General features: G+C 29.5%; 3 protein-coding genes across 6 annotated transcripts in view; all 3 read left to right on the forward strand.

Moving 5' to 3' along the window:
* Positions 1-16,895, forward strand: part of LOC119685750 (putative epidermal cell surface receptor) — a 67,085-nt gene that overhangs the window by 9,890 nt on the left and 40,300 nt on the right. The gene's annotated exons all lie outside the window — the stretch shown is intronic.
* LOC119685754 lies at positions 9,365-12,553 on the forward strand. Its single transcript, XM_038100132.1, has 2 exons — positions 9,365-11,821; positions 11,877-12,553. Exons 1-2 carry the CDS (start codon positions 9,419-9,421, stop codon positions 12,522-12,524), a joined length of 3,051 nt encoding a protein of 1,016 aa, XP_037956060.1. The 5' UTR covers positions 9,365-9,418; the 3' UTR covers positions 12,525-12,553.
* Positions 12,913-16,508, forward strand: LOC119685753. The gene is made up of 2 exons (XM_038100131.1): positions 12,913-15,748; positions 15,810-16,508. The coding sequence occupies exons 1-2, from the start codon at positions 13,040-13,042 to the stop codon at positions 16,497-16,499; spliced, it is 3,399 nt and encodes a 1,132-aa protein (XP_037956059.1). The 5' UTR covers positions 12,913-13,039; the 3' UTR covers positions 16,500-16,508.

Below are 16,895 nucleotides of genomic sequence, written 5' to 3' on the forward strand. Positions count from 1 at the left end.
TAAATATAATAAAATTAAAAAATAAAAAATATCTTAAGTTAGGTTCTTATTTTTGAATGGTAAATTATTAACTAACATAAATAAATTTGGTTTCAAGTGGTTGTACTGCTTCTACCATATATATCTATTAATTTAATACTTTTATTTGTGACTAATAAAAATTATATAATAATTTATTTCTATAAAATTTCTATAAATTGACCAATTAGCCCGTTAATAAACTATTATATATATATTAATTTTATAAGCGTCGATGCGAATTCTTTTTTGAACGTCTAAAGAATTTAAAATTTGTGACATTTACGTAAAGATATGGTATGTAGATAAATTGTAATTCCAAGTTTATTCATAATGTCCATCATAATGAACTAATGAGTGCAGTGAAAGTTTACTCATGCATCGAGCTTGGAACTCACCATGTAAAAAAGAGGAGGAAGTTTCGGATAACGATATCGTATACTGTTAATGATACTCGCAATACGCAACTGAAATTTCCGAACTCTTTATAGAGAATTTGCAGCTATACAGCTGACTAATATCCTCAAGAAATACAAGGTTGACATTACTGCTCTCCAGGAAATCCAATGAATGAGACAAGGATACTCTAAAAGGGAACATTTTGACAATTACTATAGCTGCCATGCAACAAGGCATGAATTTTGCGTTGATATTTGCAGTAAGCTTAAGGCTGAGATACTTGGCCTCAACCTTCGCACTAATCAAAGAAAGTCTTGCTATAATCTATATGAAGGCAATACCTGCTCTGAATAAACATTTCTTCAAAATTATATTAATATTATTATTTATATTATAATAATGTTTAAAGTTGTATTATTGCAGAATGTTGAAATCTGTCATGTATTTGTCATTATATTCTAATTAATTATATATGCTTATTTAAACATGTATATTGTATATTTCTTTTACTTTAAACGTAAAGTAAAAGCACCGTTACTCATATTTATATTATGAATAATGTTTTCGCAAAAATTTCACACCTTTTCACCGAAATGTATGTAAAATTTGATGTCATGAACGATTTTAAATGATTAACAACTTTTCTTGTGCAATTCACCGTCTACACAATGATTTGCTAAATTTGTCTAAGTTTTTGTAACTGTTTTCTTGTTTAAATTTATTTTAAACAAATTATTAATAAAAAAAAATGTTAAAAAAATTTAGGTAATACATAGAAAAATATTAACAAAAAATTTTTAAGAAAAGTAGCTTAAAATGCTAATGACCAAGAAGTATAAAAAATAATGTGAAAAATACAAATATAAATAATTTTCGCAATATACAATTTCGCCTCCAAAAAGCCAAAAATTGCAAATAAAATATGTCGATTTTATGGCAAACTCATTGTAGATACTTTTGATGCCAAAATGTATACAACTCTTGGCAAAATAACTCAATGGCATTCCTAACAAAGCGTGATAAAGTACGGCTAATTGACACGATCATCAAAGACAGGCTTTTCCCAAACAAACCTCTTTCTCTTCTTCAGTTTTAAAATTTAACTATCTTTGTCTTCTGGAGTTGATAGCAAATATCTTTAAGGAAAATTATTTTTATATTGGTACTATTTTTAAGTAACAGCAATAAATCGTGAAGTTGTTTGCCTCGGGTGTTGACTTATGAAGGTAGTAACATGACATTCCACTACTTCACATATTTGTATGTTCGAATTTAAAGTGAGGATATACAGTTATTTATAGGTTTTTGTTTTTATTTGAAATGGATAATAAAATTTTAACAATTTCCTTAATAAAAAAATATATTTAAATTTAGAAATGTACAAACATTTGTTGAAACTTCATTGATTTAAATTGATTCCGTTATTCAACAATTTCGGAAGTTGATATAATATATCTCAAGGTTTCCAAAATAGACTTAGGAAGTTTAAAATACGTATATTGTGTTATTAATATATATAAGAGCAATAAAACTTAAAGTTTTAAGTATTAATCCGTTCAAAATGGATTTATATAAAAATCCTGAAAGCTGAGTAATTTGCAAGCATAAAGAAAATAAAACTTAATGAAACTCTATTGTTCATTTTTTCTTGCCGAGAGTAACGCGAATTTAAGACGAAAAAAAAACTATTTAAAAGTTAGACGGATTCGAATAGCAAAGAAAAGACATGAACAAAAATTTAGTTAATTTATTGAAATTTGGCTGACCCTACAACGCTGTTTCGTGTATTGCTACGTACTCATCAGCAGTGGTCTTAGGAAATATTCGAATTTCTTTTCAATTAGTTTATAGTCTGTATATACATAATTTGTTTGGACTGCAAATACCAGGCTTAGACCCCGTGTCTGTCAAATTAGAAACTAAGACTAATCGTGTTTTTCTACAAGTAGCCAGGGTAGCTGCACAAACTCAATACTCAAGTACCAGGTTTTTTGTCGCTTTTTACATTTTAAGTGACACTCTAAATGAAACTCTATTGATATATAGTATATCACAGTATGAAAAAAGTTAAGCAGTTATTAAACACAACAAAATATGGTTCAGTAAATTTTCATATAAATTCCATAATAATTTTCAATCAGGCAGGATTGATTTAACAATTTTAATCCATAAATTAGTTTTGGGATTAATTTCAGAGAGCAGAAAAAAATATAATGATTTGGGCTTTAATAAAAGCATTCAAGTCTTCCAAAAAATATTAATCTAATCTGTCTCTTACAGAAATTGACCGGTGTTTGAAATTCATTTTATCAAAGGGTTTGTGCGATCATAATAAAACATTATGTTAAGTAAAACTCGTATTTTTAACAAACGGCTGAAGCCATATCGTACATTTCTTATTTAATTGAATTCTTTAGCTTGACTGAAGTTCTTTATTTATACCATATATATATTTAAATTAATCTTGAAATAACGAACTAAGTCGTATTTTATTTGATATATTGGTAAAAGTATATATAATATATGATATATTTACGCATGTTCGTACATTAGTCGACTAACAATAATAAAGTCTTAAACTAAAAACTCATATTTTCATATATTAAAGAAATTATTTTTCAAATAAATGAAAACTTTATTCTTGTTGAGTTTGTCGTGTTTTCGGAAATATTTACTTTTAAAAAATCTATAAAGAAAATGTGTAAAAATCTAAACATTCCAATCTCTAGACAAAGATTCTCTTTAACAGAGGAATATATTCTTTTATTGAATTCCCTTGTGAGGTACAATTGCATAAACTATTACACACTTCAATAAAACTGACAGTTGAGTAAATAGCTTTATTTTATACCTTTTCAACATACACACTGTATTTAAAGGCTTAACAAATTTACTTTTCTCTTATGCTATAATAAGCCAGAAGTAGAAAAGTACAATTTCAATTGACCCTTTCTTCGTGCAGATATGGAAATCTAGTCATATCATTGTCTCTTTTGGTTGTTTGTTTATATCTAAATAACTACCAATACTAATATGCCTGCTGCTTGTCTTTTAAATTGTTTTCACTGACACCAGTCTTTGGAATACCTGAAGTGAATCGTCTTACCTCCTTTGCCACATTATTATGAATACTTCGTTTGTTATATCTGTCATGATACCATAAACACTTCTTCTATTTTAGCTTTTTTTATATTACAATTTTTTTTTTTTCTGGTTCCTAAAAAACTCAAATACCAGTTGCTTCGGTTGCTGGCAACCTGTTTTTTAACTTCTTCATATGTTTCTGTAAAGACTCATTTTTATGGTATTTGTTAAATACTTGCTTTAAAACGAAAACAAAACCAATATTACCTTTAAGGAAATACGTGGAAATGTATTGAAAGCGAAGTAATAATAAACGGAATAAATAGGAACAACCAACCAGACAGACAGGTGATTGATGTGAGTTATTCCACATTCGGGAAACTGCAGTTTAATGACTGGAAAGTTTCGGTTGGAACAGTTTGAAATAAAACAATTCCATCAATAAAATAAAGTATTATATTTAAATATTGATATTATAATATATTAGTAATATTGATAAAAACAATTTAATACTAATTATTATACTATATAATAAAAATTTTTTGTTTTTTTTGTTTTTTTTTGCGACGGGGAGGAGTTTAATGCCTACGCAATGACCACAATCCGGCGCCTCGGAAAGTGAGTGCCCGACTCGCATGAACTAAACCACTCCCTCTTATTCCTAGAAAATTTGTTCTACACCGGGACTACTTAAGTATTACTTCGAGGTAGGATCCCTATTAGTCATTTAAGACTTCCAACGGTGTGAATTGCGTATAAGCTCCGCTACTGTTTCAGGTAGTTAACCTTCTCCTTCAACTTGGTGTGATATATCTGCTTGCTTTAGCTGTCTTTTGTCGAAATCTACATTTTCAAACTCATTTTCAAACAACAACATTGCTATGCGATCCCAGTTTGTTTTGTTTTCGATCATTTTTTCTGTCTCCGTCCATGTGGTGGACGGTTGCAAACGTTTCTCGATCATTAATACAGATTAACATAGTATATATAGTAAAGATTAATATACAGTATATAAAAATAAAAATGGGATTATTGGGACCTTTTTATCATATTAACATTATACGCTTAATAATATTTAAAATTGAATATTTCTTTTATATACATGCAATAAATAAAAAATTGCGTCTAAGGTAAATAACAATTCATTCATAACTTTTTTATATCAGTATCAGAGAGCTGCATTCATATTACGTACAATGTTATGTATGTTGATCCTTTTTTTCGAGTCAGCGCAACTGGGCACTTTTACTCTTTGATAGCTGGGGGGTACTACAGGGTGCCACCCATCTCATTGACTAATTTGCATATCTCTCATAAGCTTCATGATTATTCAGTGATTGATCTAAGATCTGCGTTCCTCCCCGTGCGGAGACTGATTACTCTAAGATTGGATAGTGGTAAGTAGGATAGCCTGTCAATTTTCGCATATAACTTCAGGGCTCTGTCCCTACAATGTTATGATAAACATTATAATATGATGATGTTATGCTAAATATTATAAAATGACTGATATTAAATGTTTAACTCTAATGAACTTCTTAAGGTTTTTATCTACACAAATTTCTTAATTTATTTTTAATTAAATTAATTATTGTATCTTATGACATTTCTTACTTAAGACGTAGTTAAAACTTAACACTAAAGTGTATTTGATTTGTTTTAGTTTTCAACTAATTAAGTTGAAGTACAAAACGTATAGCTTCATTACATTGTTTTTTTTTGGTATGTTGGTCTCATTGGTCTCATTACATAACGCAAAGCAAACAAATCAATTATTCAACTTTGGTTTTTTTTGAATGGCAGCGACGCGTAAATTGCATTAATTACGAGTCCACATAATTTACTTAGGTCGGAAGTCTAGCCTTCTCCTAACGAACTTCTCATACAAAACTAATGAAAATTTTGTGTTGCTCCTAATTGAAGCGTTGCAGCACAAAAACAATTTCAGTTGTGTGAATATTCGTATTTTTCAAGTAAAATGCATTTAATGAAATTTAATCAAAATAAGTGTAACTAAAGTTAATTATGTGCATTTTAGTAGGAAATAGACTACAGATTCATTAGCAGATAAAAAAAAATATATATTAAGTTTTCTAACAACTATAGTTACAATTAGTAGTGTAGACACTAAATTTTCATTGCAGCAGGAAGACTACAAATCTATGGAAAAAATGCATTTTTATTTATCCCATTAATATTAACTGGTTTCTTTTTATTGAGAGTTTCGATTTAACGAAAGGAAATGACTAAATTCTAGTTTGGTTTATTCTTAAAAGTGATATTAAAACCAGACAGCAGAAACAAGTAATTAAGAAAGTTAAGTACGAACTGGCATTGAAGTTGGAGAAAGTCGTTAAATAAAAATTGGCATTAACATGCAAAATTTATTAACTGAAGGAGAGAAAAAGAATTTTAAATTATGGCTCATCAGTGTAACCTCAAATATTTGTAATGGTTACTGAGTTAAATGCAGATACATCAAAAATACTAAAAATATTTTTTGTTTAATATCTGTGAATGGCTTAAAACTATCAAGTAATCACATGAATACGAGTTAAATAAAAAAACTGAATTCAACTAATACTAATATAAATTTTTCAGCTTCAAAAGTATGTTCTATTCATAAACGTTTGTAATAAATATCATTTATAAAGGATGGGAAGATGTTTGTATTATAAGTATTATTTGATCGTAAATTAATTTCGTGGATAAAATTTCTAATAAAACTCTTGAAATAAAATAAACCTTATTTAAAAACGCAAAATGATTAATGCGATTCAAATACAGCACTATCGATAACTTTATAATATCAATGAACGTTCATCAAAGTTGTGTCCTTTAACACCTTTATTTATAGATATTCTCAACGCTCTACTCAAAAAAACCAGTGACACCTATTTACAACACTTTCAGATTTAGATTACACGTGTTTGATAACTGTTTTATGATTCACATATTTAAAGCATTCAGTTAATTATGTTTTTACCGAAAATGCTTAAGCGGTTATGGTAAATCTAAATAAAATAGGATTAATGTATATTCCTACCACGAGCAATCATCCCCTAACTAAAGCCGATAACAACCAAGAGATAATGTCGTACTAAGAAGCAGAAGTGATGGATGAATACCATCCATATGGTCATAGATATATGCCAATGCATTTATCATTATCTATATAATTCTTTTAATACCCCGAATTGTATCATTAATTGGAGCCGAATAAATGCGACGCCAATCGTATCACATTTCTCCACACATTTAATTTCCAAAAATATTCTGGTTTTTGATCATTTGTTGGCGGGGAATTACCTCTTGACTCATTGAATATCGACAGAGCCTTATTCTGAATTAACATTTGACTGAATGACATTCTTCTTTGAATCCCATTTTCTATCCAAATGAATATAAGGGACTACATTTTCACAATCAATAGACTTCAACGCAAATCGGGGTATTAGTGTATATATTTACATATTTGTAAAATGGGGAGGAACTAATAACGCGAGTGTCATAAATAGAAACAGTTTTTCAACTTGAAAAAATATATCAGTTAGGGGTTTTGACGTAATAGAGTTACGTGAGAGTTATATTATTACGATATCAATTTTATATAAACTATTTACAACTTATTCTTTTCTTATGTATAATAAAAATAGTAACGTAAAATAATTTTCTCGTAGTGCTTCTTGTCTTTGGGTCCAAATTTCAAAAGTTTTAGATGTTAGATATTTTTATACAAGATTATTTATTTTTGAATATATAATAATACAATAACACATTATACTTGAATAATTAATTAATAGCAAGATATTAAAATTTTAATGTGATATAGTACTCATATCTAAACTTAGTTAATAAATACACGAGTAATTAGTTCAATGAAATAGAGCTCAATTAATTTTAGTTTTCATAAATATCAAATACCAATCTATACATTCATTTGAAATTGTAATTAATGTGCCATTTTCTGACCTTCAGCATGATGAAGTATTAAATACTTTTACAACAAATCGTATTGAAAATCTTAATAGCAACAATAGTACAAATTACCACAAAGCATACCTCAAAGAAACTATAACACGCATTTTTAAGCTAACAGATACAAATTTGCAAAATGCAATAATATACCTAAGAGTATCACAAAGTATAAATTACTATACATAGATATAGATATCTCTATGTAATATTTGTATATTGTTAATATTATTAATAGAAGTTTATTGTAACATTTCATGGTCAGCCGCTCAGCGGTATGCAAGTGATTTTAATGATCGTTTTTACTGCATTTATCTAACAGCTTCTGAATTAATTGAAAAATATTTGTAAATAATAAAAATATTGTTTCAACATATAGATAACATATAAGTATTAATAAAAAATGTTTCAATCAGTGGCTATTTATTGGATTTAATTTTATATTGATATTTAATATAGTTAATTAAACTATGAATTAAAAAAAAAATATTTCTTTATTACAGCAATTGAGAAGTATTTCATAACATATTGTAGTAAACAAAATTAACCGGTTCAATTTTTGAATATGGTTTTTATTGATTTGCGACTAATTATTAATTTTAATTTTATTTGTACAGGTATTTGTTTATTTAACAATTAAATTATTTTTTTACTTTCACTTCATTACATGAATTTACCTTTCACTCATTAAAATCTTTCTTAAACAAACAATGGACCATGCCAAAGAAGTTGTGCTTAACAGGTAAAGCACGACTATGCCAGCTGGCTATTTTACCGATGCGATGACCTACAATTAATGTTTTTACTCTTAAGTTAAAGACTGTTCTTTAGTCTTCAGTGATGTACGAACTAACTACTGGATCCTATATAGCATATATATGTGACACTAACGCGTACACTTTTCAAGAACATGTTATACTATAATATTTAAATTATTTGACAGTGGTAAATAATCCATATTGGAATAGGGCCATTAATAATGCGAACTATTGCCAAAGAATTGAAAAATTTCAACTCAATTCTTGGGAAAAAACGTGAAAGAATTTAATCCAAACATGAAATCATTTAACAATAAAAAGAGCAATTAGCTTATTTGAAGTTTAAGAATATCACTGGCAGAATGCTTTTGAAAGACGTGAAGCTGTTGACCTGATGAAAAGTTGACCTATTAAAAGTTACATACTGTTATATGAAAAGAATAGCAAATCTTGAAGAGTGAACTTTTTTTCAGAAGCAATGAGAATTCGAGTAATCTCTTACAAGCCTTTTGCGCCCCTACAGCATTAACAGTATCGTAATTTCACATTACCTTTTCAAAACTATAACTAACTATGTTTACTATAAAAATAGTTATGTAGTTATGAGAGAAGTTCATATCTGCAAATACATAGTTAACGCAAATAGCTTTTGCGGAAAGGGGATTCCAATTACTGGATTCCAAAATAGAATTTAGTCATGTATTAATATAACACATCTGAGTGAGAACAGCATACATTCATTATTACTCACTGAAGACTATGAAACAATGAAAACTATTGACTTCCCGAACGGATTAGTATTGAAGAAGGTCCACAGAGTGGTGAACATAGTTATTTCGATGGCTTTTCTTAAAATTGAGAATTATTGGAACATATAATACATATGTGAACAAAAACTATTAAAACTAAAAAACAACAAACATAAATAAGTAAAAAATATGCTTTGTTTAATTTTTTTTAACAGTTTTTACTAACATATCGAATTTATTGTAGATCTCAGTTTCTATCACAATTTTGAAGTTTCTATAAAAATAATAAAAATTTTTAAGAAAATTTATTCAAAAATTTTTTCATATAGCTTAACAATTCTACAAACTTAAGCTGATTGCTTACTAATATATATTAAAATTATTATATAGTCCTCAAATCGCAATAAAATATATTTTATAGTACAATATTTCAAAATGTCGCTTAGAAATGATGATATCGAAAAAGATGATGATTATAATACCATCAATAAAAATCCACAACAATTAGACAATAATGACGCACCTACTACTACGGTATGTGTAACCAACAAAGAACCTCACATGGAATCTAGATTACTGCGCTCCATTTCTGAAAGTTCTGAAGCTAAAACCTTCATATCTGAGAAGGACTTTGAATCGAAAACTCCAAGTCAAATGCTAGTTCAACGCATGCTCGGCCCTTCACATACTGTCTCTAATGTTTACGTAATCAATGATAGTCATGTGATTCTTAAAGTCTTACCAGAGATGAGTGGAATCTCTGAACAACAAAGTACTTTAGAACCAAATGAAGCAAATGAATCGCAAGAGCGTTTTATTCACATAAGGAAATTGTCGGATAGTGCACTTAAACCAGTTTTAATCAAAAAATCAGGAACCTGTTATCTATGCAAACAGGATAAAGTTCAGCTTAAGACTTTACAGCTAAAAACTACAAAAAGTATGGACAGTTTTATGATATCACAGAAAACCTGTAAAGTAATTGACAAACCCTTTCCAAAGTTGAGTAAAGTGGTTGATTCGAGTCTTAAAGATGATAACAATACAAGCTTAGAAACAATCAATTCCGAAAACAGTAATACACATTTTGCCAGTGTAAAAGGTGATGTATGTAAAATTAAAAATGGAAAATATAAATATAATGCTTCATTAGCAAACAAAACATTCAATAACAGAAAACGAAAAACATATATTTTGAACAAAAAACGACTGAGTACTAAGTTCAAAAAGTCTTATAACGCATTTATTCAGACAACTTCCAGAAGCGATACAAATGAAAATGATGCCGTGCTAGCAAAGCATCTTGACATTCTATCTGACACCTCAAATAAGCTTAAGGATGAGAAATTTCCCTGTATTGCAAATACTAGCAGCATTTCTGAACTACAAGTTGCAAAAAATAAAATACAAACTCCGAATAATGACTCTCATAAATCAAAAACAGCAAAAATGAAGTTGGTAGAAACTGTTATACACTCAAATAATACTTTAAAGAAAGAAATTCCCATTAATGATCGGGACGTTAGAATGAGCAGCGAGTCAAACGAAAGTGAATTCGTCGATTATAAAAAGTATAAATGTACAAATAAATTGCAAAAAACAGTCCCTGTAGATAAACTGAAGTCTTCATCTTCCAAAATAGATATAAGTAATAGATGGATTAAAAGGCATATAAACAGTAGTCCAGAAGAACAAATATACACTCCAATTAAATTTTGTGCAACTCAAAAAGTGCAAGAAGCGGGATCACCTTATAACCAAAAAGACCAAAATAATACCTTAGATCTAGTTACTCAAATTACTTCTAATTCGGATGAGACAGAAAACGTTATAATTCCGGGGAGTAAAACTATTAAGGACCGTTGCTTGGAATGGGAAAAAAAGTTTGCAGTCATAAATAGTTCATTGTCGAAAAATTATAGAACTGTCCCTTTGAACATAAACACTTGCAGTGACTATTCTACAATACCGGTTCAAAAAGTTGATTCTTCTAAGTCGAAAATATGTAAACCTAAGTCGGAGCTGATCTGCTGTAGTTTACAACAAGAAAACAAAAATTATATATACCCTAAAAATCATTCTAGTTCAATAGTAACTGAAGCAGATAAGTCGTTACAGGAACATACAGAAACAAATAGCAGAACTACGCAGTATCTAAGCTCAGCTTATATTGAATTTCGTCCTAATCCTCAAACTAATAGGCGCCCTGTAATTAAACAAGAAAAATATACTACTGGCAGGGATACTGAAGTTATAAGCCCAGTTACAAGAAACAAACATCATATTGAATCAAAGAAAAAGCTTGGAAATATTAATATAGATGCCAAAAAAAATATTGAAGGCATATATTCAGAGCTAGATGAAAGATCAAACTTTTCTAAAACTACGACTGACAAAGACACCTTTAATGATAAAGTTACTCGATTACAAAACTTATTTCTTAGAAATGAACAAACCCCAACAAAATATGTAGCTAATGAATCAATTAAAGCAGCCAAGAGGTGTGTGAACACAGATGTTTCCTCACCAGCAAATATTACATATAGTTCTGCGATATATAATACTAACTCAGACTTAAAAACTCCAACCCAGCAGAGAGACACATTTGACTTAAGCCCAAAACATTTGAAAATGAGTCCCAAAATAAGAGCACGTTGTTTAGAATGGGAGGAAAGGATCAGACTTGCAAATAGTTCTGTAACAAATGGAATTCAAACTGACGAGTGCATTAAGGGGACTTACTCTAATTCAGAACATTATAAAGCCGATTCTGACACAAACTGCAATAAATTGATAAGAAAATTGGAATATATAAATGCAAATGTATTAAACGTTGAGGTAAATATTAATAGTTTTTTAAAATACGCAATTTCTTAACTTTTCAATCCATAAGGAAACTAAATTGCATAGAGCAGTATATTCTGGCAATGTAGTTCAAGCAAAACCTAAAGCAAATGAAAGCCTGAAATCATACCATCGTCCGAAGTACAGTCAAGATATTAACTCCTCCGGAATGAAAAGTTCTAACTATAAGAATGACATAATTGCACAGGTTCGTTCAGAACATCGAACAAATGAAACAGAGGACTGTAATAATGGTAATAATACAGAAGTTTGCTTTGTGCCTTCTCCAGTTACTAAATCGTCTCTGAATTTCCTTTGGAGTAAGAAACACGAACCCACATTTACATCACACTTAAAATCTACAATTGAATACCCCAGAATAAGTGCAAAACGAACAGGTAGCTATATAAATGAAGATGTAAAAGTTGGAAATACTAAGAAAATAACAAGCACTGCTTTCAAAGAGTTCTCTACTAGATCTGCTAGAGTTAATCACTCTAGTAGGGTGTCTATTTTCCAATGTTTTCGTAATCTTTTTCAGAAGCGACCTAAGAGACATTATAAGAAAATTCACGCGGTCATAAACAAAACTTATTTCATTAGCTGGATTCATCAAGAAACTGAAAGAGGCACTGATTGTAAATATTGTTGTGAAAAGAAGTCTACAATTGAGCGATCTCAATCAACATATTTTTAGACAGAATCCAACAAATTTATAAGTTTGTATATTTTGATGTATTTAATAAAACAATTTAATTAAAATTAATTAAAATGCTGATTTCAAATTGTACATGCGATGCACATGTGAATACAAGTATTACTACTAATGGTTTCTAGAGCTTGTTATCTACATTTTCTGCACAAGCCTGTTTTTCCATGTATAAGAATAAATGCTACGCACAAAATATTTAGGACGATATTTAATATTTTTTAAAAAGCCATCTCTTCTAAATTAGAGAAAGTTTTCAGTAGTTTAAACTTTCTAATTGAACAAAACGAAAATGTATTCTATTCAATTTTGTGGTATTATTCAAATGTGTCAAGAAATTAATGTCAAAAATAGAAATAAAAAAGAAAACGTTATTCATATTTATCACAAAATTCTTTTAACTAATTCCACTACTCACTACACAGAGTCAAACTAATTGCTTATATATTGTTGTAAAGTATCCAAACCGTTGAAAAATTTATTTTATAATTTCATATTAAGAAATGCCTCTTGAGGAGGATAATATTTCTAATAAGGATGATTGTAATACTACAGATAAAATTCCACTACGATCAGCCGAGAATGAAAAAAATGAGACATCAACTTCGATATGTTCAATTAACAAAGAACCACAGTTAATATGTAAATTACAACATTTTGTTTCTGAAAACTCTGCATACGAACAAATTTTTTTATGTGGGGACGACCTTAAATCAAAAACTCTAAGTCAAATGCTAGCCAGACATATTATCGCCCCCTCACATAGTGTTTCCGATGTATGTATGATCAATGACAATCGTATGATAGTCAAAATCCAACCAGAAGTGAATCAAACAGCTAAACTACGAGGTAACTTAGAACGAAATGAATCAAAAACCTTTATACATATAAGGAAGTTGCTGGATAGTGAATCTAAGGAACAAAAATTAGTTCGACGGAATCCTGGAACCTGTTTCCTGAACATGCAACATAAAGTTAAGCTTGAAACCCTACAACCTCAAAATGCAGATGGAACTTCCATTTGGGATCACAGTGATATATTTTGCTTGAGGACATCTAATGAATCTGATACAAGCTTTATATGTACTACTATGAGGCCAAAGATCCGAACTGCACTCAGTAACTTGGAACTACCTTTGCAAAAGTATATTGAAAAGAAAGCAGTACGTAACACTGCAGTTCACAGCATGAAAACTCAAAAAAGTAAAGATAACACAACGAAATCGCAGAAAAACTGTGCTGAACTCAATACATGTATAATAAAGTCAACAACACCAAAGAACGTCTTCGCCTCAAATGTCAATGATGCAAGTGATTCAAGCTTAGAGCCGTTGGATTCTGAAAATAGTTACACGTATCAGATAGGAGAAAAAAATAACGTCTCAACATTTAAAAATCGAAAATTTAAAACAAAACATGTTTTAAAAATGCAAAAAAATAATGTTATAACAAAAAGAAATTCGAATAATAGAAAACTCAAACCTTCTATTCTAAAACAAAAACGACTGTTTACTGGGTGCAATGCATTGAAAAAACCATTTATGCAAACAACTTCCGTAGCTGATATTGAAACTGTCGCCACATTTAGGAATACGAAAGATAACTTCTTGAATCTAGAAAAAAATGTAGACACTATAAATGAAACTAAAAAGCTTAAAAATGAAGAACATACCATTGCCTCTCCTTTTGATACCAGAAAGCATAAAATTATTACAGGAAAAAGTTATAAGAAATGTTTTAGAAGAAAGAAAACAGTATCCTTTTTAAGTAGTCAGAACTCCACAATATCTGAAGAAGATAAAAAAGACAAAATTCAGAAAGGTTTATATGTCGATGCTAACAAAAATTATTCTACTACAGCCTTTATAGAACATTCTGGTAAATTACCAAATACTAGCGACATTCCTAGACTGCAAGTCGAGCAAAATGATGACTCTCACAAACCAATACAAACAGCAAAAATGAATTTGGTGAATGCTGTTGAGCACTCAAATAGTACCTTAAAGAAAGAAATTGCCATTGATGATCGGAAGATCAGTATGAGTAGCGAATCAAACCAAAGAAAATTCATCGATTATGAAAGGTATGACTGTACAAATAAATCGCAAAACACACTCTCTATGGATAAACTGAAGTCCGCGCTTTCTGAAAGAGAAGTAAGTAGTAGATGGACCAAAAGGAGTTCAACCAGTATCTCAGAACTACAAGAATTTACTCCAATTATAACTAACACCAGCCAAAAAATGCGATATGCGGAAGACAAAAATAACACTGCGGATACAACTAGCCCGATCACTTCTACATCGGATAAAACCAATAACGTAATAATTTTGGAAAATAAAACCATTAAGGACCGTTGCTTAGCATGGGAAAAAAAGCTTGGAGTCATAAGTACTTCATTATCGAGAAATAGCAGAGCTGTTTTTTTGAACACAAATACTTGCTTCGACAAATCTACATTACCGGTTCAGGAAGTTAAATCTTTCAAGTCGAAAATATGTAAAACTGACTCAGCGCTGATCTGTTGTGGTTTGCAACAAGAAAATAAAAATATATATCTTGAAAATCAGCTTAGTTTAATAACAGCTGACGCAAATAAGTCGTTACAGGAATCTAAAGAAACAAATAATATAAGTACGGAAGTTCTAGGCTCAGCTTACATAGAATTTCGTCCCAACGTTCAAAGTAACAGTCGCTATGGAAAACAGGAAAAACAAATTACTGAATATAATAATGAAGTTGTTATAAACAAATGTGGTTCAGATTCGAAGAAAAAATTTAGGAACGAAAAGATAAAAAAAAATGAAGTCGTGGATGAAAGATTTGAATCATCAAAAATTATGAATACAAATGAATCTGTTAATATAGTCAATACTTTTAATAAGAATAATCTAAATACCGATATTTTTTCATCAGCCAATTTAACATACACTTCTGTCAAAGATCACAATAACTTAGATTCAAAAGCTCAAACCGAACAGAGAGATACATTTGACTTAAGTCCAAAACATTTAAAAATGGGTCCCAAAATAAGAGCTCGTTGCTTACAATGGGAGGAAAGAATCAGACTTGCAAATAGCTCTATAACAAATGGAATTAAAACCCATGACTCTATTACGAAAACTCATTCTAATTCAAGACACTATAAAGTCGATTCTGAAAATAACTGCAATAAATTAATGAAGAAATTAATTGTAGATGTAGATGTGAACGTAAGTAATATTAAAGTTAATAACACTACATATATAATTTTGTAACTTTTCAATCCATAAGAAATCAACATCGCCTAGTTTATTAGAGACTAATAAGATGGTTCACAGTGATGCTAAGCCAAAGGAGAGCATAATATCAAGCGATCTATGGAATTGCAATGAAATAGTCAACTCTTCCGCAATGAACGTTTCTGATGATAAGAATAACTTAAGCACACAGGTTCGTTCACAACATTCAGCAAACGAAACGGAAGATTTTAATAATACGAATAATACTGAAGTACCTACTGTGTCTTCTCCAATTATTGAACCTTTTTTTAATTCCTCTCAGAGTAAGAAAAAGGAGCCCTCGAGTAGATCGCACATAAAAACACTAAATGAATTCCTTAGAATAAAGACAAATCGCAATACTAAGACAAGCCCTATACCTTCCCGGGAACCAGTTAAGTTTATACCAGAAAGTGTTACTTTAGAAAACGCCGAAAAAATCACTAGCATTGCTTTCAAAGAATTTTCTTCCAATTCTCCTAGAGTTCGTCATTGTAGTAGATACTCTATTTTCCACTGTTTCCGTAATATTTTTCATAAACGACATAAGAATTTCAGCAGATCTTGTAAGAAGATTAATGCGATAATAAACAAAACTTATTTTATTAAGTGGGTTCATAACGAAGTTGATAAAGACGACGGTTGTAAACATTGTTGCAAAAAGAAATCTACAATTAGTCGATCTCAATCAATATACTTTTAAATCGGTATCACATTTGTAAATTTAAATTTAAATTTACACATTTGTAATTTATTGTTGTTGTTTTTTGTAATAAAATATTTAAGTTAAAATTAAACTAAATGTTATTGTTAAGCGATCGTGATTGATTTACATTAATAGGGAATAAGTTATGTCTTCATTTTCTCTACAAGTCTAGAGAAAGGCAATACATTGGGAATTTAGCTTCATTCATAAAATATTTCATTCATTCTATTAAGAAAAATTGTAATTTTATATTACGTTATCTCTTTTAAAACGATATTACTACATTGATAAGATATGCTATATATTATACCTTTTTTCCTTTTTTATAGCTTCTCAAGAAAAATTTTCAAAAAATTCGCAGATATCTTAATATTTCTTGAGATGCTTAAATAT

The sequence above is a fragment of the Teleopsis dalmanni genome, chromosome 2, assembly GCF_002237135.1.
Source record: "Teleopsis dalmanni isolate 2A chromosome 2, ASM223713v2, whole genome shotgun sequence".
Lineage (NCBI taxonomy): Eukaryota > Metazoa > Arthropoda > Insecta > Diptera > Diopsidae > Teleopsis > Teleopsis dalmanni.

Coding starts and splice junctions, on each gene's coding strand:
- LOC119685754 (XM_038100132.1), top strand. CDS start 9,419: ATGTCGCTTAGAAATGATGATATCGAAAAAGATGATGATTATAATACC. Junction 11,822..11,876: donor CAAATGTATTAAACGTTGAG/GTAAATATTAAT, acceptor TCAATCCATAAG/GAAACTAAATTGCATAGAGC.
- LOC119685753 (XM_038100131.1), top strand. CDS start 13,040: ATGCCTCTTGAGGAGGATAATATTTCTAATAAGGATGATTGTAATACT. Junction 15,749..15,809: donor TTGTAGATGTAGATGTGAAC/GTAAGTAATATT, acceptor TCAATCCATAAG/AAATCAACATCGCCTAGTTT.